This window comes from Sceloporus undulatus, chromosome 3 (genome assembly GCF_019175285.1).
Source record: "Sceloporus undulatus isolate JIND9_A2432 ecotype Alabama chromosome 3, SceUnd_v1.1, whole genome shotgun sequence".
In the NCBI taxonomy this organism is placed as follows: domain Eukaryota; kingdom Metazoa; phylum Chordata; class Lepidosauria; order Squamata; family Phrynosomatidae; genus Sceloporus; species Sceloporus undulatus.
Genome location: NC_056524.1, coordinates 14,848,988 through 14,873,713, shown reverse-complemented (window position 1 = coordinate 14,873,713; position 24,726 = coordinate 14,848,988). Strand labels below are relative to the sequence as shown.

Genomic DNA, 24,726 nt, shown 5'->3' with positions numbered 1-24,726 from the left:
CCGTGTATAAAAAAATCCATGTGTAAGAAGGCCGACTGTACATAATAAAAGTATTCAAAACCTATACACACACATACACATGATACAAAATAAACAAGAGCAATAATGGCAAACAAAATAATACAAAATAGCAAATATATCAAATAATATAAACTACTTTGAAGCAGGGTAACAAAATATAATGCAAAAGAAAAAAAGCTAAGAAAAAAAGGAGGGGGGGAGAGGGAGAGCATAAAGGAAAGCTAGCCTTATGAAGGCTCAACAGCCAATTAGTGTAATACACACAGCTGAAGATCACTTCCATCTCTAGCAGCTCACCATCAATCCTAAAATAATCATTAACCCTATCATGACTAAAGTTATTGATCTTGTTCCTATTCTAACAGAACTCACTTTGGAGCAATTGAAATAAGCCAAGGACAAAGGGGGAAAGTGGAAAGGACATTTTAAAAGCAACTGAAAAAGTGGGATGGCAGAGAATTAATTGGGACTTTCCCTTCCAAAGTAGGACAGTTGGAGGGTAATGTTTCATATTGATGAAGTCAGAAAGAATAAACCTAACCACTTAAAACATGTATCTTTGTTGTCATTGTGTGTTCTGACATTTGGCAACCATAAGGTTTTCTTAGCAAGATTTATTCAGAGAGGGTTTGCCTTTGCCTTTCTCTGAGGCAAAAAGAGTGTGACTTGCCCAATGTGGGTTTTCATGGCTGAAGGTGGGGATTGAAATCTTGATCTCCAGAGTCATAGTCCAGTACACCACACAGGCTCTCAGATATGTATCTTATTCAATTCTAGACCCAAGCTGCTTGTTCTTACTTTTCATAGCTTGGGACCTTCCTATCATAGGGTGCACCTTCTATCCCCCTGTTCATCATCCAGTGAAGGCTTATTTCCTATTCCCACAGGTGCAGATAAGGCTTATTCCCTATTCCCACAGGTGCAGGACCAGCCCTACTATTAGCCAGAGTCAACCTCATGCAAAGAATCCTTCCAGATCCTTTATAGTGATATATAAAGTTTGCAAAACTGTTGCAAGTTTGCTTTCCCACTGTGATCACTGGGACCTTTTTTCAAATAAGTATGTCTAAGAGGGAAAAGTGTGGCTGTGTTTTCAAGTCTCCAAAAGAGAGAGGAGGAATAAAAATCATGTTCCAGTTAAAGAGAGACAGTGTGACCCTTCAAAATATATTTGGAAACATGCTCTTTGACCTCTTTGTTCTCATCATGAAGCACTGGCTGTTCCCCCTCCCCCTTTCCATAACACTTCTCTGGCTCAGTTCAACAACTTTGTGCAAAACATTTGTAAGACTGAGAAAAGGAGGGGAAAGCAGGAAAACATGTACTGGCACAGAGTGTTCTTTCAAGAATTGTTTTCTGCAATGATCTTTCTTATAAGTCATGGTTTTAAGACAGGGGAACTTATTGCAGGCAGTTCCCAACAAGTGGATCTTCACCTCCTTCCTTTTCCATGGATATTCCGTATATGCTCAACTATAAGTTGACCTGCTGTATAAGTTGAGGGAAGTTTTGGGGGCCAAAATTATGGATTTTGATATGACCCATGGATAACTCAAGAGTAAAACCTAGCAGCATGTAACAAAGAATGTAAAGGAGGAAGCAAAGGAAAATAATGCCAAAGAACTTACAAAAGTCTAGCAGGCATGTGCTCATACTAAAGGCTGGATGCATGAGAGAGTAGAGTGGGGTCAGTGCTTCCATGACAGATTTTTGCCTTTCACCAGGGAATGGTCTCTTTTTTTTATAGGAATTAAAGTACAGTACTTACATTGACCCGTGGATAAGTCAACTTAGGTTTTTTGGGCCAATTTTTTGACTCAAATTTCTAGACTTATACATGAGTATATACAGTAATCACTATCCCCATCTCCATCAATTCATATTCAGTATAGATACTGATACTTATACACAACCTTTGTGAAGAGTTAATATACAACTCACAAAACAGCTCATAGAAATGGCACCCCAAACAAGTAGAAGAGGGGAGTTCAACACAAAGAAGCATAGACAAAATGTAGAAGTTATTATGGGACACAGAAGTCAACTTCCTAATAACCCCAGCTAGCTACCCAATTTTAAAAGTCAGGTTTCTAGTCCTTATGATTGTGATTAATTGTAATTGTCAGCATGGTAACCGGAGGCAGCTCTTATACCTTTAATCATCATGTGGAAGTGGGAATTTCTGTGAGAATTCCTTTTTACCTGGTTGGATGTCAAGCAACACCTGCTGAAATACCCTCTTCTACACTACCATTCATAGTCATAGTACAACACTCAAACAACTACACCATGCTGGCTCTTGTATAGGATATTGTGTGTGTTGTTTGCTTCCATGCTGTTTCTGACGTATGGTGACCCTAAGACGACCCTATCTTGGGGTTTTCTTGGCAAGATTTGTTCAGAGGAGATTTGCCATTGCCTGCCTCTGAGGCTGAGAGAGTGTGACTTGCCCAAGGTCACTCAGTAGGTTTCATAGTCAAGCAGCAATCGAACCCTGGTCTCCAGAATCATAGTCCAATGCTCAAACCTCTGTGCTACACTGGCTCGTGCAATGCATATATATATCCATGAACTTCTGTAACTGGATATAATGTATTAATGCATTGTCGTCTTATGGTTTTTCATATTGTCCTCTGAAGAACACTTTGGCCTGTTACAGACTGCCAAAATAAAGCTGCTTCGAGTCTCTTTGGAGGTATGCTGTGTAAATGATGCATGCATCCTAAGAATCCAGAAGCTGCACCAAAGCTGCACTCCAGTGCTTAGGAATGGAGTGTGGCTTTGGCACGACCTCCGGACTCTTAGGACCCATGCATCATTTAAATAGCATACCTTCAAAGAGACCCGAAGCAGCTTTATTTTGGCAGTCTGTAACAGGCCTTTAAGAGCATCTACAGGCCAAAATGCCTCAGGCCTTTTAGCAAAGAAAAGACTATCTTTTAAGCATCCTGAAATGTGTTTCCTTTTATTTATGGATTTCATCTGACTTACTTCTCTTAACTTTGGTATGTATGTATGTATGTATGTATGTATGTTGTACTGTGTTTTTAATGGTTGTGGCCCCTCTTGAATCTGATGTCAGGAGAAAGGCAGGGTATTAAATCAATCAATCAATCAATCAATACATTGATGATTTCTGTTGTTTTCTCTGTGGGAGAAAATATATTCCCCTCCCACCCACATATTGTCACCTTAGTACCCACAACAGAATGTGATGCTGTAGCATGAGGCATAGCACAAAGCATCACTTGAATCTTGTCATATCTGGAGAGTGCTTCATTTGATGCAGGCACACTCCAGTAACAAAAATAGTAACTACAATGTATTTACAATGGAAAAGAAAAAATTCCTCATTCAATTACAAGTGGAATGTGACTTACTATAAATATATTCTTCTATAAATCAAAAAATTTGTGCCCAAAAATGGACTCCAAAATCCTGGGTGGACATATATATGGGTCAATGTGGTAATCTCCTTGCTGAGGCCGTGATGCTTGCAAAAGTTGGTGAGAAAGGGAGAGAGAGAAAGGAGTTTTGTTTCCTGACTCTGCTTGCTGAAGCTGTGATCCTTGCAAAAAATCCTTTGTAACATACCTCAAAGTTTAACCCTTGACTTATCCACTGGTCATATCAAAATCCATGATTTTGGCCCCCAAACCTGCCCTTGGCGTATGCATGAGGTCGACTTATATACAAGTATATAGTAATTCTGCTTTAATTATTGCGAACAGAAATTAGTTACCAGTAATGAGTTATGTAGACAGCCAATACGGTGAAGCGATTTGTACGTTGGACAAGGTTCTAGGAGGCCAGGATTCGAATCCCCATTCAGTCATGAAAACCCTCAAGGTGACTTTGAGCAAATAACCCTGTCAGCTTGAGAGGAAGGCAATGGCAAACCATCTTGCCAGGAAAACTCTAGGACAGGGTACCATAAGCCAGAGTTGTGTAAATCTAACCACCAGTTGTACTTACCTCAGTAGCCTTTCAGCATCATGGTAACCAATGGGGTGGACAGGAATAGATAGATGAGCAGCTGCTTCAGCTTCATCATAGCGGTAACTGTACTCTGAAGCAAGAAAAGCACATTTGTATCAGGTCATAGAATCATGCCATGCAGGAATACATGCTCATAGCACTCCAACATCCAGCCTCTGTTTAAAAACCTCAAAAGGAGGAGACTCCACCACATGCTGAGACAGTGTGTTGCACTGTTGAACAGCTCTTACCACCAGAAAAGTCTTCTTAAAGGTTGTACAGACCAGAAGTAAGCGCCAACTTGGGGGCAGCATGGAAGTGTGGCGTTTGGACGATACACGCTCTGATAACCCCCCCCCCCCAAGCTGGTGTTACACCACCTGCCTGAGTGCATGGCGGGTAGTGTTACAGCGCTCCTTTGGGATAGTGTTCACATGCCACATGCCAAAAGAAGTATGGAAAAGTGCCATGGTGGCGACATGGACACCCTTTTTCCAGGCCAAAAAGAAATGGCCAAAAAGAAGTGGCCAGATCAGGGCCGCAGCATGCAGTTGCCATGGCCCCGATCTGGGGCAGCAGCAAGCCCCTCCTTCAGGAAGGTCTGTTTCACCCCTGAATGTTTAGGTAGAATCTCTTTTCCTGTAATTTCAATAATTGCTCCATGTTCTAGTCTCTGGAGCAGGAGAAAACAAGCTTGCTCCATCCAAAAGATGCATAAAAGGTAAAGGTTTCCCCTTTGACAAGCTTGTCAAGTCATAACTGACTGTAGGGAGTGGTGTTCATCTCCATTACTAAGCCAAAGGGTCAGGGTTGTCAAAGACAACTCTGTGATCATGTGGCCAGCATGACTGCACAGAACGCTGTTACCTTGCCACTGAAGTAATACCTATTTATCTACTTGCACTTTTACATGCTTTTCGAACTGCTAGGCTGACAAACGCTGAGACAGGAACTCCCTCCGTCATGCAGTGCTTGGGTCTCAAACTGCTGGCCTGCCAATTGTGCAATCGCCAGAGTCAGCATCTTAACCACTGAGCCACTACATCCCTATATCCTCAACATGACATTCCTTCCAATGTAACCTTCTTTTCCCCATGCTAAACATACTCAACTCCCTAAACTGTTCCTCATAGGGCATGGTCTCCACACCTTTCACCATTTTGGTCACCCTTCCTGGGGACATGTTTCAGCTTGTCAACATGCTTCTTGAATTGTGGTGAGCAAAAATAGATGCAATATTCCAGGTTTGACCAAACAGAATAGAGAGGTACTATTACTTCCCTCGATCTAGACACTATACTTCTACTGACAAAGCCTCCCATTGCATTTGCTTTCTTAGCTGCTGCATCCCATTGGTAAGTCATGTTCAGCCTGGGGTCAACTAAGAATGCTAGATGTCTTTCGCATGTACTGCCATCAAGCCAGATAGGTATGTATGTATGTGTATATGTATAAACAGACACAGACAACGCCTGAAATTCAAGATGCTGCACAGTATTTAAAAGAAAAGCATATCACATGTAGACACCAACCTCAATCCAATTGATACTCCCAGCTAAAACAGGCCCACTGCATCAATGGGTATATGTAAGTGTTGACTCATCAAGTTCTCATTGATTCAGTGGTTCTGCTCTAGCTAGGACTAAGAATTGATTTTGGCCATATAAGATACAGGAGGGGTGGCTATTGAGGACCACACCATCCCCTGCCCCCCAGCCATAGAATTTGCTGCCCCAACTCCAGTTGCCACTGAAATTTGGTGTCACTTGCAATAACTTTCTATTGTGCAGGAGACTGTAAGAGCATCCTGTACCACAGAGTCATAAGAAGTCATAGAGCAGAGTGCCTGTTCCCTTCCTTAAAGCAAGAAGGTAAAAAAAGGGAGGAAACCTCCTTATATTTGGCAATATGGATAGTGATGGCAGCAGCAGTTTCCACTTCCACAGCAGTGGATTGGTAGTAGCAGCGGGGCCCATAAAATATGGTTGCAGAGAGCACTATTTGTTTCTGGCCTATATCAACATCATTTATTTAAGTGTGATAACATTGGCAGCCCTAAATTGTTTGGATCTCAATACTTAAGGGAATTTTATTTGGTGTGCGTTGGAAGAGGGGTAGTCTTATACAGCGAGTATATCCCATACTCTATATTTTAACTGGAAAAGTTTGGGGTCGTCTTATACACCCAGTCATCTTATACGCCGGAAAATATGGTATTTATGTGTAGATATGTAGAGATGCATACACAGATACAGCTGTATGTATAAAAAGGTAAAGGTAGTCCCTTGACATGAATGTCTAGTCATAACCGACTGTAGGGAGTGCTGCTCATCTTCGTTATTAAGACAAAGAGCCAGCATTGTCCGAAGACGACTCTGGTGGTTATGTGGCCAGCATGACTGCACTGAATGCTGTTACTTTCCCACCAAAGTGGTACCTATTTAACTACTTGCATTTGCATGCTTCTGAACTCCTAGGTTGGCAGAAGTTGGGACTAATGATGGGAGCACTCAGGCCTCGAACTGCCAATTTTCCAACCTTACAGTTGTTAAAATTAGCATCTTAACCCCCCAAGTCACCACATTATTTATTATAGATACATATAAATAAAGTGGTTATTATAATGGAGACGTGTGTGTGTGTGTGTGTGTGTGTGTGTGTGTGTTTATAAATGTTTATTTCATAAACGTGTATATGTAAAGCATTTATTTTGGTTTGATAATAGAAGTGAATAATTAAAATTCAAAAATGAGATTAGACAGATATTGGAGTTTATTGCATTGCCTTTGCTCCTCCGTAAGAAGGCAGATCTTATCGCATTCACCCATCACTAGGCAGTATGCAGCCAGTATGCAACTCAGGCTTCTCCCACATCTTTTCAGGAATGGGATTTTCCTGTTCTGGAAAAGCTGTGACAGAAGCCCGGGTTGCATATAAAGGAAGTCATTATTTGAGTATTCTGTTATCTATGTTTTTATTATGTTTTTATATGGCATGTTAGTCTTGAAGGCAGAAGAGAATTATGGCTGCATCTGCACTGCAGAAATAATCTGGTTTGACACCACTTTAACTGTTCTGGTTCAATGCTATGGAATTCTGGGAAGTGTAGTTGGTTGACCCTACTAATTTCTGTGACTCTGGTGCCACAACCAACTACAACTCCCAGAATTACATAGCATTGAGCCAAGGCATTTAAAGTGGTGTCAAACAGGATTATTTCTGCAGTGTGGATGAGAGATATGAGCACCTCCTCTTTAATTATCCCAGATATTGGTTATCCTTTCTAATATATCCCATAATATTGAAAACTGACAGCACATTACCTCCATGAATCCAAACCATTCATTATGTTTATTTCAGAGTATAGCTCTGGGGGATGGAGCTAAAGTTGTATTTTCAGTATTCACCTTTTGCTGGATATCCTGGAGTGAGCGGATCCCCAGCACCATCCAGGATCAGCACATTTCCACGTTGGGCTCCACTTCCAGGAAGATTCCAGCCATCTGGGTAAGGATCTACTCCAGGAGCACAGGAATTAGCAGGGTCAGAATATAAAATAACACCCTTGGCACCAGCTATTTCAGCATTCTTAACCTAGGGAGGGAAAGAAATCCCACATAGTTAAAATAGGGAATTTGCTATTACAAGATGTAACTGCCGATGTGGGTGGTTTTAAAGAGACACTGGATAGGTTTATGGACACAGGGCCATCAGTTACTATGAATCCAGATAGCTGCATAGTAACCCCAATATCAGACGTATTATGCCTCTATATATCAGGTGAGGAGTGTGTGACGGAGGGTACAGAATGTACGTTCTGCTGGTAGACTTTCCATAGACAACTGGTTGGCTACTTCTGGGTCAAAAAAATGGTGACATACTGTGTCCCTTTGTAGTGGCTGCAGCAAGGGAATAACTAGACATGGTGATCACTGGTTTCTAAGGTTTAAAGCCAGCAAAAAGAGCCCTCCTGGTATGCCTCCCCCTGAGGATCACCTACCTGTGTCCTTGTATATGTCTCTAGTGCTGAGGAGTCGCTGATAGTGGCAACCAAGCATGGATGAAGCAGAGGGACTGAGTGAGATCAAACCAAAAGACTATCGGGCCCACCATATTGTCCCCACAACGGCCAGCCAGATGCCTACAGAGTGTCTAGAACTGCCCTTGAGCACAAGAGCCCTCTCTCCTACAGCTTTCCCCAGCAGTTGGTATGAACTGACATAACCCTCTCTTCCTCACTCCATAAAGTTCTTCCATGATGGATACAAGAGATTCACAAGCACTCTTCCATTCATGACCTGACCAGATACAGAATAACTACACTTCAGCAACGCTGAGGTGTCAGGTGCCCCAAAGCTAAGTCATCAAGTGGCTGCTATGGGGGGTTGTGTTTTTAGTCACCTTCTGGGAATTATGGGGCTGTAGTTCTAGTCTCATCTATAACCGATTTAGCAAGAACTCTCTATTGCTTTCCCTAACACCACAAGAAAGTTGTTGCACTACTGAGAGTCATGGGAACTGAGGGAAGTACTGCCTCCTACTGAACCCCTGAGCAGCTTTCCATTGACCATGGCATACTTCTGCGCCACCTCTCTGAGATGGGATACTGCTATGCAGAGGTTTTGGTCTTTCTTGGAAGGGAAAACTCAGAATGTGGTATTGGGGGGACTCCTGTTCAACTCCCTTGCTGTTGACCTGTGGGGTCCCTCAGGATTCTGCTCTGCCCCCCATGTTATTTACTATCTACATGAAACCACTGGAAGAGGTTATCTGGAGCTTGTGGGTGCAGTGTCACCAGTATGCTGAAGACACTCAACTCTACCTCTCCTTTCCATCTGACTCCAAGGAAGCTGTCTCTGTACTGAACCAATGTCTGCTGTCAGTAATGGACTGGGTGAGGGCAAACAAATTGAAAATTAATCCAGATTCCTGCTCAGTCATAAAGCAGGGCAGGGAATAGGGACTGTACTCGTGCTAGGCAGGATTATACTCCCCCTGAAATCTCAGGTTCACAGCTTGGGTGTAACCCTAGACTCAACTCTGAGCCTGGATGTCCAGGTTTCAGCAGTGGCAGGAAGTGCATTTGCACAGCTGTGCCCATTTCTTGAGATGTCAGATGCCATGTCAACCACTGGGTGACCTTGGGAAGTCTCTCTCATACACAAACACACACACTCAGCCTCAGGGGATAGCAATGGCAAGCCCCCTCTGAAGAAACATGCAAAGAAAACCGTGTGATAGCTTCACTTTAGGGGTACCATAAGTTGGAAATGACTTGGAGGCACATGACAGCAACAATGCACAAAGAGAAACCTTCAAGTCATCCTGTCATCAACTCTACACAAAATTTGACATTGTTATTTGCAATAACAATGGCAGGGCTGAGAGAAAGCCTTCCCTTGTAGGTCTTAGGACTCTGGCAGGTCCGTATGGGGAGTTATAGTCATTCAGATAGTCTGGACTATAAGCTGTATAAGGCTTTATAGGTCATGACCAACATTTTGAGTTGTGCTTGGAAATGAACCGGTAGCCAGTGGAGCTGTTTTAACAAGACTGTTATATACTCCCTATAACTGACCCCGGCCAGCATTTTGGCTGCTGCATTTTGAACCCACTAAAATCACCTTGGAGAGTCAGTGTGGTGGAATGGTTTGAGTGCTGGGCTATGACTCTGGCGAACAGGGTTCAAATCCTCACTATTAGCAAATCTTGCCAAGAAAGCTCTGTGATAGGTTCATCTTAGGGGCCTCCATTTGTTTGTTTATTTATTGATTGAATTAATATCCCATCTTTCTTCCCAAAATGGGATTCATAAATCAGAATTGACTTGAGGGCACATAACAATGAACCCTGGTTTTTATATCAAAGTGTAAAACAAAGAAGGAAGTCCTATTGATTATTGCACTGGCACCTGTTCAGGCAATGGCAAACCTCCTCTTGCCAAGAAAACCCCTCAGGGTTGCCATAAGCTGGAAATGGCTTGAAGGCACACAACAACAACTTCATCCTTGATCGATGACTAGTTTAGGTATGAGAAAAGGGAAAATTACTCTTTCTCTTTCACCAAATAGGTCCTTAGTGTGCAGAATATGAAATCTATCATAAGGTTATGGTTCTCCCTTCATTGTAGCACATTTAGCTTAAATATGCCAAAGCAGCACTCTCTTTTCTGTTAGCATCCCCAAAGAGCATGACTCAAACATTCTGAGATGGAATATTATAATTACCTTGTTTCCTCTGAAGATTTTCCCATATCTCACAATGACAATTTTCCCAGAGCAGCTAATTCCCATCTCTCGCTCCAGTTTGTGGAAGTCTTCTATGCTGCCATAGTTCACATACACCAGATCTCCCTGGAGCATTGAAGGTAGAGTTTTAAAAGATGTGCAAAAGAAGGGGAAAGACAGAAAGTCTACTTGGCTTCATGAGGGGTCCATGTGGGAGTACATAATGTCTCCCAGAGCTGAGACTAACACTGAAGCTGAGAGGAAAAGAGGAGCAAAGCACATCCCATTCATCCGCTGAGACAAATGGTAATTTATAGTACTTGATTTAGATGGCCTTTTTTTATTTGAACATCCCATTCCAGCATAAATCTGAAAAAGAAAATCTGACAACTCATGGTGTGTGTTTCTAGATTAGTTCCAGGTTTTATTCTGAACTTGAAAGGAGTGCTGAACTTATTTTGGAATATAAATGTCCAGCAGTCTGGATATCACCTTTAACATTTCACTAAAATTCAGAACAGTTTCACCATCCCATTATGAACCGGACACTCCATTAAACTCCATCAAACAAATAAAAAATTTAAAAATATGGAAAGTTCTTGAAGGGGTGCCAAGCAAAAGCTGAACCAAACTGTTTTCACATTCAGTAGAAGTGAGGGGAAAAAGGAGTAGTGGAACAGTCTCTAAGGGTGCATCTACACTGTAGAAATATTGTAGTTTGATACCAGTTTAAGTGCTGTGGCACAATCCTATGGAGTTCTGGGATTTGTGCTTTTACAAGATCGTTAGCGTTCTCTGCCAAAGAGTGCTGGTGCCTCAGAAAACTACGAATCCCAGGATTCCATAGGATGGAGCCATGACAATTAGAGCAGTGTCAAACTGCATTATTTCTACAGTGCAGATGCACCTTTAGGCTGCATCTACACTGCAGAATTAAAGCAGTTTGACACTGCTTTAACTGCCATGCCTCCATCCTACAGAATTCTGGGATTTGTAGCTTGGTGAGATATTTAGCCTTCTCTATCAGAGAGCTCTGGTGCCACAAAAACTACAAATCCTAGGATTCCACAGGATGGAGCCATAAGTGTTAAAGAGATGTCAAACTGCATTAATTCTGCAGTGTGGCAGTACCCTTAGAGAGGTTAGGATAAGTGGATAATGGATACTTTAATTTAAATTCAGTTTAAACTAGAATAGAGCTATTGCATGAATGGGATTTATATATGTGTTGGCTTACCATTTAAAAATTCATTCGATAGGTCTTCTCAAGCTGGGTTAAATAATTGAATTTAGGTCAATGAGTCAATGAAAACTATTTAAGCCTATCACGGCTGCTCTCAATAAGCATCTTTTATGTGCTGAGAATTGTCACATATCCAATAGAGAAAAAATTATTATTATTATTTCTTTAAATTCCTCAAAAGTCACAGGTTGGAGAAATGTAACATAGATCTACGTAATCTGAACATTTCACCATCCATCAGAGTATGGGGTAAATCTTGCCTGCCAAAAATCTAGAGGAAAAGGCTATTTACACAATCAGTGAGCATGATCACAAAACAATAGGTTAGTTTTTCCCCTCTTAATTCTTACCTCTGGCATCCCCTGGGCTGAGAAAGCACTGTAAGGTGGTATGACATTTTTAATACCTTCATATCCTGGAGGAGGAGGCTCAAATAATGAAGTGTGGAAAACCTATATAAAGTAGGAGCAGAAAAGGAGGCAGGATATTAAAATCACAATCTAGTTTATTCAGATTTCCTACAGTGCACTGGTTAGAGCTGAGGTTGCAGATATCATTCAAGAATTAGTTTTAAAAGGAAAAATCAGGAACATCACAAATATAGCAATAAACATGGTAGACTGTGACCAGACAGCACTAGTATAAGACTTTACACTTCCTGAGCTGAAGAACAAGACATTGCATGTGTATATCTTTATGTATAAACATAGACAATTATAGTACTATCCACAGTAACTGCCACGGCAACATCCTATGAAATCCTGGGAATTGTAGTTTGGTGGGACAGTAGAGCTCCCTGGTCTGGATGAGAATTCTAAGTACCCCACCCCAAACTGCTGCCACATAGCAGAATTAATGCAGTTTGACACTACTTTAACTGTTGTAGCTTCATTCTATGGAATCCTGGGATTTGTCGTTTATTGCGGCACCAGAGATCTTTGGCAAAGAATGCTAAGTACCTCACAAAATTACAAATCCCAGAAGTATATAGGATTAGGCTGTGTTGGTTAAAGCAGTATCAAAATGTATTAATTCTGTAGTGTAGATGCAGCCTTAGACTGCAACCCTAGGATTGCATAGGCTGGAATGATGGTAGTTAAAGTATAATAATAATAATAATAATAATAATAATAATAATAATAATAATATGTTTTATTTTTATACCGCTTTTCCGAGATGATCAAAGCGGTTCACAGAATCAATAAAAATTAACACATCATAAACACACAACATGTCAACCTATAAAGACAAGCAAGATGGTGTGTCAGGAGGAGGGCTTGTCTTCTTAGCCGGCAGAGGCCTGTTGTTGCTGGCCTGCTTCTCTCCCCCTCAAGATGGTGGTCGGGAGGAGGGCTTTACTTCATAGCAGGCAGAGGCTGTTGTTGCTGGCCTGCTTCTCTATCCCTCAAGATGGTGGTCAGGAGGAGGGCTGTGTCATGGAGGAAAGTCCTCCATGCTCCAGGCAAGTTCAGTGGCCATTTTGTCCTTAAAAGAATCATAGTGCTTAATATTATAAGGACTCCTGGACTGTTGCTACAAGTGCACTGCTGATGAATTATTCCCGCACACCTGAGAGAAACATGGTGGCTTTAGAGGTTGAAGGCAGATCAAGAATGCATCTACACTTAGAAATAATGCAGCTTGAGACCACTTTAACAGTTCCCATCCTACAGAATCCTGGGATTTGTAATTTTGTGAAGCCTCAGTACTCTTTGGCAGAGAAGGTAAAGGCCTGTTAAAACTACAAACCCCAGGATTTTACAGGGTGGAGATGCAGCACTTAAAGTGCTATCAAACTTCATTATTTCTATAGTGGATTGCACCATAAATGGCCCATGTTCTCCAATACTTTATTGCTCTGCTCCACAAACAACTGTAGCCCAAGACGCCGTGTCAGTCTACTGTATTAGTGCTGGCCCTGAAAAACAATGCTAGGATGTTGAGAAAGGAGGGGTGGACCCTGTTCAAACAAAAGTGGAACTGCTAATATTGCATCACCATTGGCTCTGGAAGATTAGGATAATGGCTACCAGCCCTACTAATGTCACATTTTAGATCATACCATTCAACTTTTGCAGATGCAAACTGGGACACGGATCTTTTAGGAATTTTAGAAAACCACTCATCAGTATTGACACCTGTCCAGGATAGTGGTCACCTTGAGGTGACTATGGCGTGGGACAGACCGCAAAAAACGTGGTTTGCCAGTGCCCATTTTTGCTGCTCAGGGATGGTGAGCCTCCCATGGCCATTGGCGCACTCTCAACGTAAGCAATGCGTGGCGCCATGCGGACAGCATGTGCCACTTATGTCAACTGGTAGCACCTGTGTACAGGGGCACCCCATTGTTACGCTGCTGCCATGTAGTAGGGTTACGAGACATGTGTCACTCCACCCCCAGGCAACCCTACTATGTGTCCAGGCCGTCACAAAGCACCGTCTGGATCATGCCAGTGTTTTTGTACATTTTGGATGATGCTGTACTGTGTTATATATCCAACACGGCTACCATGAATATGTTTTTTGGAAGTACACACACGTCAGACATAACACTTCAGTTGAGCATTTTAAAAATACAGCTTAGGTATCCAAAGAAAAAGAACAGGTAACATATACAGGGAGTGAAAACACTACAAATATAAGAGTTCCAGATTTTCAGTGCCTCACTCTCTGCAATGCTAAAATCTGGGAAATTAAGGAAATATTTTGGAGGGAGCAGAATGGGGTAAAAGAAGAATTGACTGAAAATTGGAAATTAATTCTGAACCATTGTGTTGCTGTGTGCCTTCAAGTCGTTTCTGATGTATACCGACCCCAAAACAAACCGATCATGGGGTTTTCTTGGCATGTTTCTTGAGAGGGAGTTTGGCATTGCCTGTCTCTGGGCTGAGAGGTGTGACTCATCCAAAGTCACACAATGGGTTTGGGAATTTAGTAGGTGTTGTTTGTCATACAACCAAGGAAACCTGTTGGAATTCCCACTTGGTTCAGTGTTGGACTACAACTCTGAAGACCAAGGTTCGATTCCCCGCTCAGCCATGAAGCGCACTGGGTGACCTTGGGCAAGTCACATGCTCTTGGCCTCAGGGGAAGGCAATGGCAAACCCCCTCTGAACAAATCTTGCAATGATAGGGTCACCTTAGGGTAGCCATAAGTTGGAAACGACTTAGGCACACAACAACAACAACAACCATTAAGGTACAACAATCATCTCCAATTTTGACTCTGGGAACCCTAAATTGGGGGAAGCAATGGCCTCACTTTGTTCCTCACCCCCAACTGGTTGTTGGAATCATATCAACATATGGGCTGATCCATTTGGAGAACACTGTTTTTTCAGATACTGTATTTATAGTTCAATCACCACCCATTTAAATTAACCTCTCCTTGCTAAATTCTCTATAAGGATGGTTGACCAGAAAGAGTGAGGAGAGAACCTCTTTATCACTTTTTTCTTTTACCTCATTCCCATGCTCATCAACATTGAGATGTAGTTGGGGTTGGTTTCATTGGGGTAGGACAGCAGAACATCATAAGGAACCAGGTGAACTGAGTCCAGACCAAATTCCTCCCACTGGCTTGTATTTGTTCAGCCAGGATAGATTCTCCAGTGTGCCAGCCAAGTGAGGCTGACGGGTGAAATTACTGGAAGAAAGATAAAGATATTATCCTTTTGAGAGTGGAAGTCCAATTCATTGTTTTGTTGATTTGTACTACATGTGGAAACTGAGTTGAGTCATCACAGCAGTGTTTTGTCCTCTGCACTGTCTCCTACTCTGTTTCTAGGCCAAACTGAAAGTCCTGGTTTTAAACCCAAGGGCCCTCATGTGTAGGACATGAGGTTCTTACCAAGGAATGCCTCCTTTCCATAGCTACCAATACAGACTTTGTGATTCCCATGGAGATCCTGCTCCAAGTCTGAGCGAGACATGCCAGAGCTTGGTAAATCTACATTTTTGGACTCTAGATCCCAGATCCCCTTGCTGGCTAGCCAACCTAAGATTTTGAGAGCAAGAGTCCCCAAAATTAACTTGTCCAGCTCTGGATATGATGGGTTACTACAGAAAAAGAACTTTTCATTGATTCATGGGCCAGTGGTGTACCTAGTACAGTCGTCCTCTGTATCCACAGATTCTTTATCCACGTTCATGGGCCTGTTATAGAAAGGCCAAAATAAAGCTGCTTCGAGTCACTTTGAGGTATGGTATTTCAATGATGCATGTGTCCTAAGAGTCCAAAAGCCGCACCAAAACCCACTCCAGTTCTAAGGACTGGAATGCAGCTTTGATGCGGCTTTTGGACTCTTAGGACGCATGCATAATGAAATACCATACCTCCAATCACGTGGAAGCAGCTTTATTTTGGCCTGTCTGTAACCCGCCATAGAATCATTGAGTTGGAAGAGACCTCAAGGACCATCAAGTTAAACCCTTGCCATGCAGGATACGATCATCCACGGCTTGAAAATAATCTCTCTCTCTCTCTCTCTCTCTCTCTCTATATATATATATATATATATATTCCAAAAACCTTGATTTTGCCATTTTATATAGGGGACACCATTTTACTATGCCACTGTATATTATGGGACTTGAGCATCTATGGATTTTACTATCCACAGCAGGTACTGGAACAAAACCCCAGAGGATACCAAGGGCCCACTGTATATTTGACACCCAGCACACTTCTCTTTTTAATAACCTTTTCTGGGCCTGGTAGAGCTGATGGCCAGATGGCAAAGGGAGGAGACCCACATTCCCATGTGTCCAGCAAAGCCACCAGATGCAGAAGTCATGTCTTCCCATCAGCAGCAGCTGGTGGGGGTAGGCTGCTCCTGCACCCCACAGGCTTTCTGGGTCTAGCAGAGCTGCTGGCTGGCTGGGAAAGGACTACAGCTTCCATTATTCTGGAGGACTGGAGAAAGATGGGAGATGCAGTACAACACTTCTGGAAGGGGTCAAGTTGGGGAGGCTGACTGGCATGGTAGCAGGTCTGAAGTCTATTCATTAATTAAAAACTAAATTCATCTGATTCATAATCTAAAAATCCCAGCTGATCTACTCTTTTAAGACTTACATACCTACAGTCAGCCCTCCATATCCACAGATTCTTTATCCATGGATTCAAACATCTATGGCTTGAAAATGTTTTTTAAAAAGTATAAATTCCTAATAGCAAACCTTGATTTTGCCATTTTACATAAGAGACACCATTTTACCATGTCACTGTATTCAATCAATGGGACTTGAGCATCCATGGATTTTGGTATCCATGGGAAAATCCCAAGTCTTTTAAATGCTAGTTTCCTTAACCAGATTAAGATTTATGTTGGCAGTTTTGGGAATAAAACAAGTCTCTGCTTCCCCCTTGTTAACTTCTAAAATATGTAACATAGCCTCAGAAATCATTGTAGTCTTAAGAAAGAAATGAAAAGTAAAGTTACACTTCCCTTTGAGTGCTGTTTAATGGCTACGAAATGTATAGCGCTGACAGTGGGTAGACAAATTTCAACACATTAGAAATCATAACTGGAACATGGGCTCTGTTAAGTTGCTAATGATTCTGTACCAGAGTATTTTCCCCCACTGGAAAAGTGTGCTCTATTTTAGCATTCTGAATAATAACAGTATTATGGATGAAAAAACATCTGATGTTGTAATTACAAGTCAGCATAATTGCAAGACAAATATTACAAGTCATTTTAGTCACATACAGAGTATGTAACTAAATTAATCTCAGAAAGCACCACAGTCCTAATAGCTGAAAAATATCTGTACAGGGTGCTCCAAAACAGGTACAGAGGTTGCTGTTCAATGCAAATGGACTCTCGGCCCTGAATGCCAAAGAGTCAAACTCCTTATTATTCTCTCTTTGATTTCTCTCTCCTCCCCGCCACCTTTTTGCACAGAAATAAGAAGCATTTAATCTTCCATCACTGTGTTACTGGAAGTATTTAAATTTGTAAGCCAGGAGTGAGAGTCAATGTAGCATAGTGGTTTGAACATTGGACTCGGAATGTGGGAGACCAGAGTTCAAAGTGCTGCTTGGTTGTGGAAACTGACAGGTTGACCTTAGGAAAGTCACATTCTCTCAGCCTCAGAGGAAGACAATGGCAAATCCTTTCTGAAATCTTTCGAAGAAAACTGCATGATAGGTTAGCCTTAGGGTCACCATAAATCGGAAACAACTTGAAGACACACAACAGCAACAACAACGCCAGCACTGGAGTGCCTAGAAATCATATAATTTCTATTTGCCACTTTTAGCCACAGTTCAGCTATTGTTTGGCATTTGGGAGTTTTTGGGGAAGGGAGAACTAAACTGCTGTATCTGTGGACAATTTGGGGGCATGTTGTCCCAATTTGAGGGAGTCACCTTGGAGAGGTGTTGGGCTGCGATTCTGGAGATCAGGGTTTGAATCCCCGCTTGGCCATGGAAACCCACTGTATGACCTTGACCAAGTCACACACTCTCAGCCTCAGAGGAAGGCAATGGCAAATTCCCTCTGAACAAATCTTGCCAAGAAAACTCCATGAAAAGTTTACCTTAGGGTTGTCCTAAGTCAGAAATGACTTGAAGGCATAGAACAACAGTCATTTTGGGGTTGTTTTTTTTAAAAAATCGGATGAACATTGTGATATTGTGGCCCCCACAAGCCTGGGCTTCTGAGGCCACATGAAGTCCATGAATTGCAGGCCCACAACATCTGGAGGACTGCATTGCTTCCATCCCTGCTTTAGAGGGAATAGCCAAACAAAAGAAATCAGTGTCTATATCACAGACAATGGAGTCTGTCATACCACTTTCAGCTCTCAAAAAAGCTATTATCTATTTTTATCTCCAGCTTTGGGAGGGGTTTAGGAGAAAGGGGGAGAGATTGTGAATAAAGCCATGATCTTTAAAAACCTCAGCCAGGTGTTGTGAGTGTTGGACTAGGACTCTGGGAGATCAGCTTTCGAATCCCTGCTCAGCTATGGAAACGCATTGGGTGACCTTGAGAAAATCATACTCTCTCAGCCTCAGACAAAGGCAACAGCAAAGCTCCCCTAATTAATCCTTCCAAGAAATCCCTAGAAAACGTTTGCCATAAGTCAGAGTCAACCTGAAGGTACATAATAACAAAGGCATACAATTCTAAGAAGGATGAACACTCTGCATGTGTGTGTGTATAAAGTTCACTGCGAGGATCTGTTTTGCTTACTATAAATATTCCTTGATGTTCTCCGCTTTAATTTCCCTCAGAAATGCCCTCTTCATCTTCTCATGAAAAGATGCCGTTGGCGATTGATCTCTGTTACTGAGCCAGCCTGGAAGACAGATTTTAAAAAGATGATTTCTCCACTAAGATATATACCATATGAAATGTGCAAAAAAATGTTTTGCAGAATTTGTTTTGATGAGAAGATGGATTCCACGTTTGCACAGAGATGCAATAATCCCTAAACTCTTTGCAATGTTATGAGGAGGCTTATGAAATGTCTCCAAAGTGAGGAAGTCAGCCCATATGATCTGTGCATGACTGAATTGTCTGGACTTTTCTCTTCAAAAACAAGGACAGAAATTTTCCATCACAGACAGGAGGAGACTCTAAATATCCTGGAAAATTTGGAAAATATTTTGGAAAATATATTTTTAAATTACCATATATATTCGACTAATCTACATGTATAAGTCGAGCACAGGTTTTGGGAGAAAAATTCTGGATTGTGATATGCAGATTACGCACTTGCCTTTCACAAGAGGGCAGTTCATTTTTAGTAAGAATTAAAGTACAGAACTTACATTGATTAGTGGTCAGTCAATGCAGCGTTTTTGGGTCAATATTTTGACTAAAATTTCTGGTCTTATACATAAGTTTATATAGTATATGCATATTGCCTCAAAATAAGCAAAAATAACTGCGAGGGAGTGTGGCAGGCATCAGTATGAATGAACGAATGAATGAAATTTTATTTCTAGACCGCTATTCCTTGCAGATCACAGTGGTTTACAAAAACACCAACAAAACCAATACAAAGTGACGACCCATAGCCCAACAATACAAAAACCCACCCATACCATTTAAAAACAATACAAAAATTCTAAAAACAATCCATACAATCATTCAATCTAAAACCAATTTAAAATCTATATAACAAATTAGCTGGATTCATCAAAATGCACAGGGGAGAGAGAGAATAACATCAAGGCACATGGGGGAAGGCTTGACGGAAAAGAAAAGTCTTCAGATTCTTCCTAAAAAGATCTAGAGAGGTTGCTGAGCGGAGCTCGTCGGGCAAAGAGTTCCTCAGAGGATGGCAATGGCAAAATCTCTCTGAAGAAAATTGCCAAGAAAAGTTAGAAAACCTGTTTGCCTTAGGGTCACCATAAGCTGGTTACCATAAGTTGGAAAGAACAACAACAAGAGCCATGCCTTTAACAGTTGCAAAGTAACATATGATCAAAACATAACATGAGATCAAAGGTCCATTTGCAGCTCAAGCCTCTGAATGGTTCCTCAGCAATAAGTCCCACTGTATCTAAGAAGCTTACACCCAGATAAACTCACATAGGATGGTATCCCTCTTCCCAATGACACCCATCAAATACCTCTGGGAAACTGACAATTCGGTCAAAAAAGCAATACCGTTCACTCCCTGTTTTCCCCCATTCATAATCCATCATTCAAAGGTACAAAGTCCCTGTCCATGGAGGTTCACTTTAAAGTTCATGGATTCTGTCTGTTAAAAGACTTTCTCTCCTTTTCCAGTTTTTTAAAAAGTCTTTTAAGCTGCTGACTGTGTAGCTTAATACATTCCACAAACACTTTCATTTCCCCGTCTCAAAACCTCTTGTGAGTAGCATTTGCTGCAAGAGAGAAGGACACAGTTTCTGGGCCCCTTGAAAGAAAAGAAAAGGAAGGAAGGAAGGAAGGAAGGAAGGAAGGAAGGAAGGAAGGAAGGAAGGAAGGAAGGAAGGAATCTATCTGTGTTAGCCTTTAGTAAAAACTTTTTTACTTTAGTAAAAAAAGTATCTCGGTTTCCTTACTCAAAACTGAAAGGAAAGAAAAACTTTTTTGCCCCCACATCTCCAACAAGCTCCAGGAATGGAACTTTCTCCTTAGGATGTGGAGTTCATTTTCCTGACATAATGAGTGACAGAATACACACACACACACACACACACACACACACACACTCATTTTCTACAAGCCCTGTTTGCAGATCAAAGCCAAAGCTGGCACGCTCTGCCTGGGTACCGATCAGGAAGCCAAGAAGGAAGACGCCAACTGCCAAGCCCACAGCCAGCACCCAGAAGCGCCTCCGGCTGCCACAGTTGATACTCCTGTCGAAAGTGGGTTCAGAGACAGCTTGCAGGGTGCTCCACATCCTTCCTGCTGCTTGCTATGGAGAAGAAGAAGTGTGTCCCTGAACTCTGGATTCATCCTGATCTTGTCCGATCCTTGCCACAAGAGACACACACAGGCAACACACACACACATTCCATGCAAGGGGGCAAAGTCCTCCTCTCACTCCTTGTCCACAGATCTTGACTCCTCCTGCAGGCTCTAAGGCAAATGGGAGAAGACCGATCCCTCAGTAGGCCAAGCTCCAAGTGTTGATCTCATGCCAAGGCTCACGGCCTGGCACTGCCATCCCTTTGTTTGCAGGAGCCGGGGAACAGGTGTCTTCTGAAGCTGATGCAGAGCTTGGAAAGCACGCTTTCCAAACAAAAATAATTACGGTATCATCCCAAGCCCTGCGAGATGTAGTTAGTTGCTGTTCTTGTTACAATTTGTTAGATGTAATCTGTTGGCCAAGATCCTATGTCATGCTGTTGCAGTGAAAAGCTGCATTCACCTAGGCCCTGTCTGGATAGGTCAAATAAATCAGCATCTCCCCATCCTTTTAGTGGGAGGCCAGATAATGCAGGGCACAATCACCAAGTCTAGTGCAAACCATCTGGACAACGTCCAGGCCATTCGGTGCCAAATCTTTGATATACTTCACTGCATATATTAAAATGTCCCTAGTTCCTTTAGATCTTCCCAGAAGACCCAGAGCCCTACAGTGAAAAAGTGGAATATAAATAAATTATTATTATTATTATTATTATTATTATTATTATTATTATTATTATTATTACTGTCAGACTTACTGTGAATTACTTACTGTGGCAGTGGCCGTGCTGGGTGGCAAAGTTGGATGCCTGTGTGAACAGCTGCTCTGCATCAGAACAGAGAGCTAAGAGAACAGAGGTTAGGACAACTCCAGGGTCAAGATACTCCATGCTGTCTATAGAGTAACCTGGCCTGTGCAGACAGGACCCAAGTTACACAGTGGTTGCTCTTCCAAAACCTTCTGCTGAATATTGACATTGTGTACTTAATTGCACATGTGCCATTGGACCTGTTTATTGTCCCATAATGCAATAGGGTATTCACAAAGGCTACATCTGCAATCCCAATGAAGAAAGGGGTACTTTGAAGGCATCGATGAATAGTTCTGCAAGATTCAAGAGTGTACTACTCTGTGGCTGGAATCCTGTTGGTTAATTCCAACTTTTTTTAAATCATTTATATATTTACTTCCTCTTTCTCACCTCCGTCCTCTAATTTCTGTCCAGCATTCAGCTGCACGCATTATCACATCCGCCCACCGCTCTGACCATATCTCTCCTGTGTTGGCATCCCTTCACTGGCTCCCCTTTCCTTTCGGCATTCAGCATAAGCTCCTGCTGTCAACGTTTAAAGCCCTCCATGGGCTGGCCCCTCCTTACTTATCAGACCTTATTTCTCCTCACCTTCCCACTAGGGCCCTCTGTTCTGGTAGTCAAAAGGTCTGCTGTCCCAGCCCAGGATTTCCTCTGCCCCATCTAGGATTCGCCCCTTCTCACTCGCTGCCCCTCACTCCTGGAACCTTCTTCCCCCACAAGCAAGAGACATCACTTCTTTAACCAGCTTCATAAAGGAGTTGAAGACCATCCTGTTCAGAGAAGCGTTCCCAGGCATTGCATAACTGTCACTTGCTATTTGATGTTCTTTTGTTGCCTGTTTTATTGAATCATTTCCTGTATTGCTATGCATTTCATATGTATTATTCTACTAGAAAGGCCCCTTCCCCTCCACCACTCCCTTCTCCTTTTGTGTCGTGTCTTTTTAGATTGTAAGCCTGAGGGCAGGGAACCGTCCAATTAAAAAGAATGTATGTACAGCGCTGTGTAAATTTACAGCGCTTTATAAATAAAGGTTAATAATAATAATAATGCTTACTCCCTTTCTCCAAAATGGGACCCGGGGGGGGCCAACTAGAGTAGACCTGTTGAATCAACTGTTTACTGGTGAGCCGTGGCTGCCATGGCTCAATGCTTGTTGAAGCACCAGAGCTCTCTGACAGGGAAGGCTAAATATCTCACAAAACTACAAGTCCCAGGATTTCCTAGCATTGAGCCATAGCAGTTAAAGCGGCGCCAAACTGCATGTTTTTTCTGCAGTGCAGATGCAGCCAGTGTTGACTCTGAAAATGAAACAGTCTTTGGCTGCATCTGCACAGACAAACTAATCTGATTTGACACTATTTTAACTACTATGACTAAATGCTGTGGAATTCTGGGAACTGTTGTTTATTGCGACACAAGAGCTCTGCAACAAACAGCAGTTCCCAGAATTCCATAGCATTGAGCAATGGCAGTTAAAGCGGTGTGAAACTGGATTATTGTTTCAGTGCGGATGCAGCCTTTCAATCGAGTATTCACTTTTATTAAACACATGTACATGGAGAACAATCCCAAGAAAAGAGTTTTCATCACCAGACAAAGCATTTTATTTTCTCAACAGTGAAGCTTTGAAATTTCCCCAAAGCCTTTTTGAGCCAATCACATTTATTGAGGAAATAATTAAACCAGTTTGCCATCTATCACGTAATATCATCTATCAAGGCCTGTGTCCTAATTCTCCCAGGATGAAAAAGAAAGAAATACATGCTAAATCCTGTATTTTTCTTCCACCTCTGTCCCAATATGTCCCACCCAATGCAACTTATTGTCTAAAATAAAATAAACCAAAAAATAATTAAACAAGGTATGATACAAAAGTTAAACAAATAAGTAGACAATTGCATTTAAAATATAAAACAGTTTAAAGTGCACATAAAACAAGATAAGAAATACTGTGTCACCTCATCGAAAGGCCCTTCTGCTGCCCCAAATTAAAGACCAAAGGCCTGTGGTCAGTGACCATCCTGGTTGCTAAAAACGTGGGAGTCATAGATTTTAAAAAGTACTTTTAACAAGCTCTGGGAGGAAAAAAGAAATCCATCTTCTATTCATTATGAATCAATGTCATAATGTCATTATTTTGAAAAGTATTGGTAAACCAATGACTGATAAATCTATCAGTATTCTGTAATGAAACACTTTTACCACCAGATGGCAGGAAAATGCTGCAAATGTCCTGCAAGAAAGTTATTGGTGAGGATCATGATCCAGGACACTTTGGTTTCAGGTTTCTACTTTTGCTAGCCTGCTGCTTTTATTAAAATGTGTGATACTCACACTCTTTCACACTACACAATTATAGCACTATGATTCTGCTCTAACTGCCATGAAAAACATCCAATGGAACATGGAGTCGAAGGCTTTTGTGGCCAGCATCCATAGTTTTTTGTGCGGTTTTTGGGCTATTTGCAGGGTTGCCATATCCTGCTTGTGGGCGGGACTTTCCGGTTTTTGGCGGGTCCACACGGTCCTGCCCCGGTTTGGCCCCGCCCCCGGGATTTCCCCCGCCCCTGGGCTGAGGGGAGGATTACCTCTCCGCTTGCGCTCCGCTGCTGCCGCTGCCGCCACAGCAAAACCAGAGCCCAGGCCGGGAGGGAAAGCCTCCCTGAAGGGAAGATTCCCTCCCCGCTTGGATGCTGCTGTAGCGAAGCCGGAGCCCAGGCTGGGAGGGAAAGCCTCTCTGAAGGGAGGATTCCCTCCCTGCTTGGACTCCGCTGTCACCACCGCCGCAGTGAAGCCAGAGCCCAGGCTGGGAGGAAAAGCCACCCCTCAGCGAGGCTCCTATTCAAATGTAAGACACAAAATAATGTCCTACATTTGAAAATTTTGTCCTACATTTGTCCCGGTTTGGAGGTCCTGATTAATGGCAACCCTAGCTATGTGGCCATGTTCTAGAAGAACTCTTCTAGAACATAGACACATAGCCTGAAAACCCCACAAAAAACTATCCAATGGAACCCTTTGATTTCCAGTTTAGGGACAGCTACTGAGGCTGCATCCAC

At 42.2% G+C, this 24,726-nt stretch overlaps 1 protein-coding gene across 1 annotated transcript in view; it reads right to left on the bottom strand.

Annotated features, from left to right (window-relative positions):
• LOC121927293 (putative N-acetylated-alpha-linked acidic dipeptidase) overlaps nucleotides 1-20,938 on the bottom strand; it is a 46,169-nt gene extending 25,231 nt beyond the window's left edge. Inside the window, 9 exon segments of the mRNA XM_042461016.1 lie at nucleotides 3,997-4,090; nucleotides 7,407-7,593; nucleotides 10,227-10,352; nucleotides 11,820-11,921; nucleotides 14,932-14,954; nucleotides 14,957-15,048; nucleotides 15,050-15,115; nucleotides 18,672-18,777; nucleotides 20,709-20,938. Coding sequence (XP_042316950.1) covers nucleotides 3,997-4,090; nucleotides 7,407-7,593; nucleotides 10,227-10,352; nucleotides 11,820-11,921; nucleotides 14,932-14,954; nucleotides 14,957-15,048; nucleotides 15,050-15,115; nucleotides 18,672-18,777; nucleotides 20,709-20,838 — 926 coding nt within the window. The 5' untranslated portion in view covers nucleotides 20,839-20,938.
• Nucleotides 20,939-24,726: the final 3,788 nt, after the last annotated feature.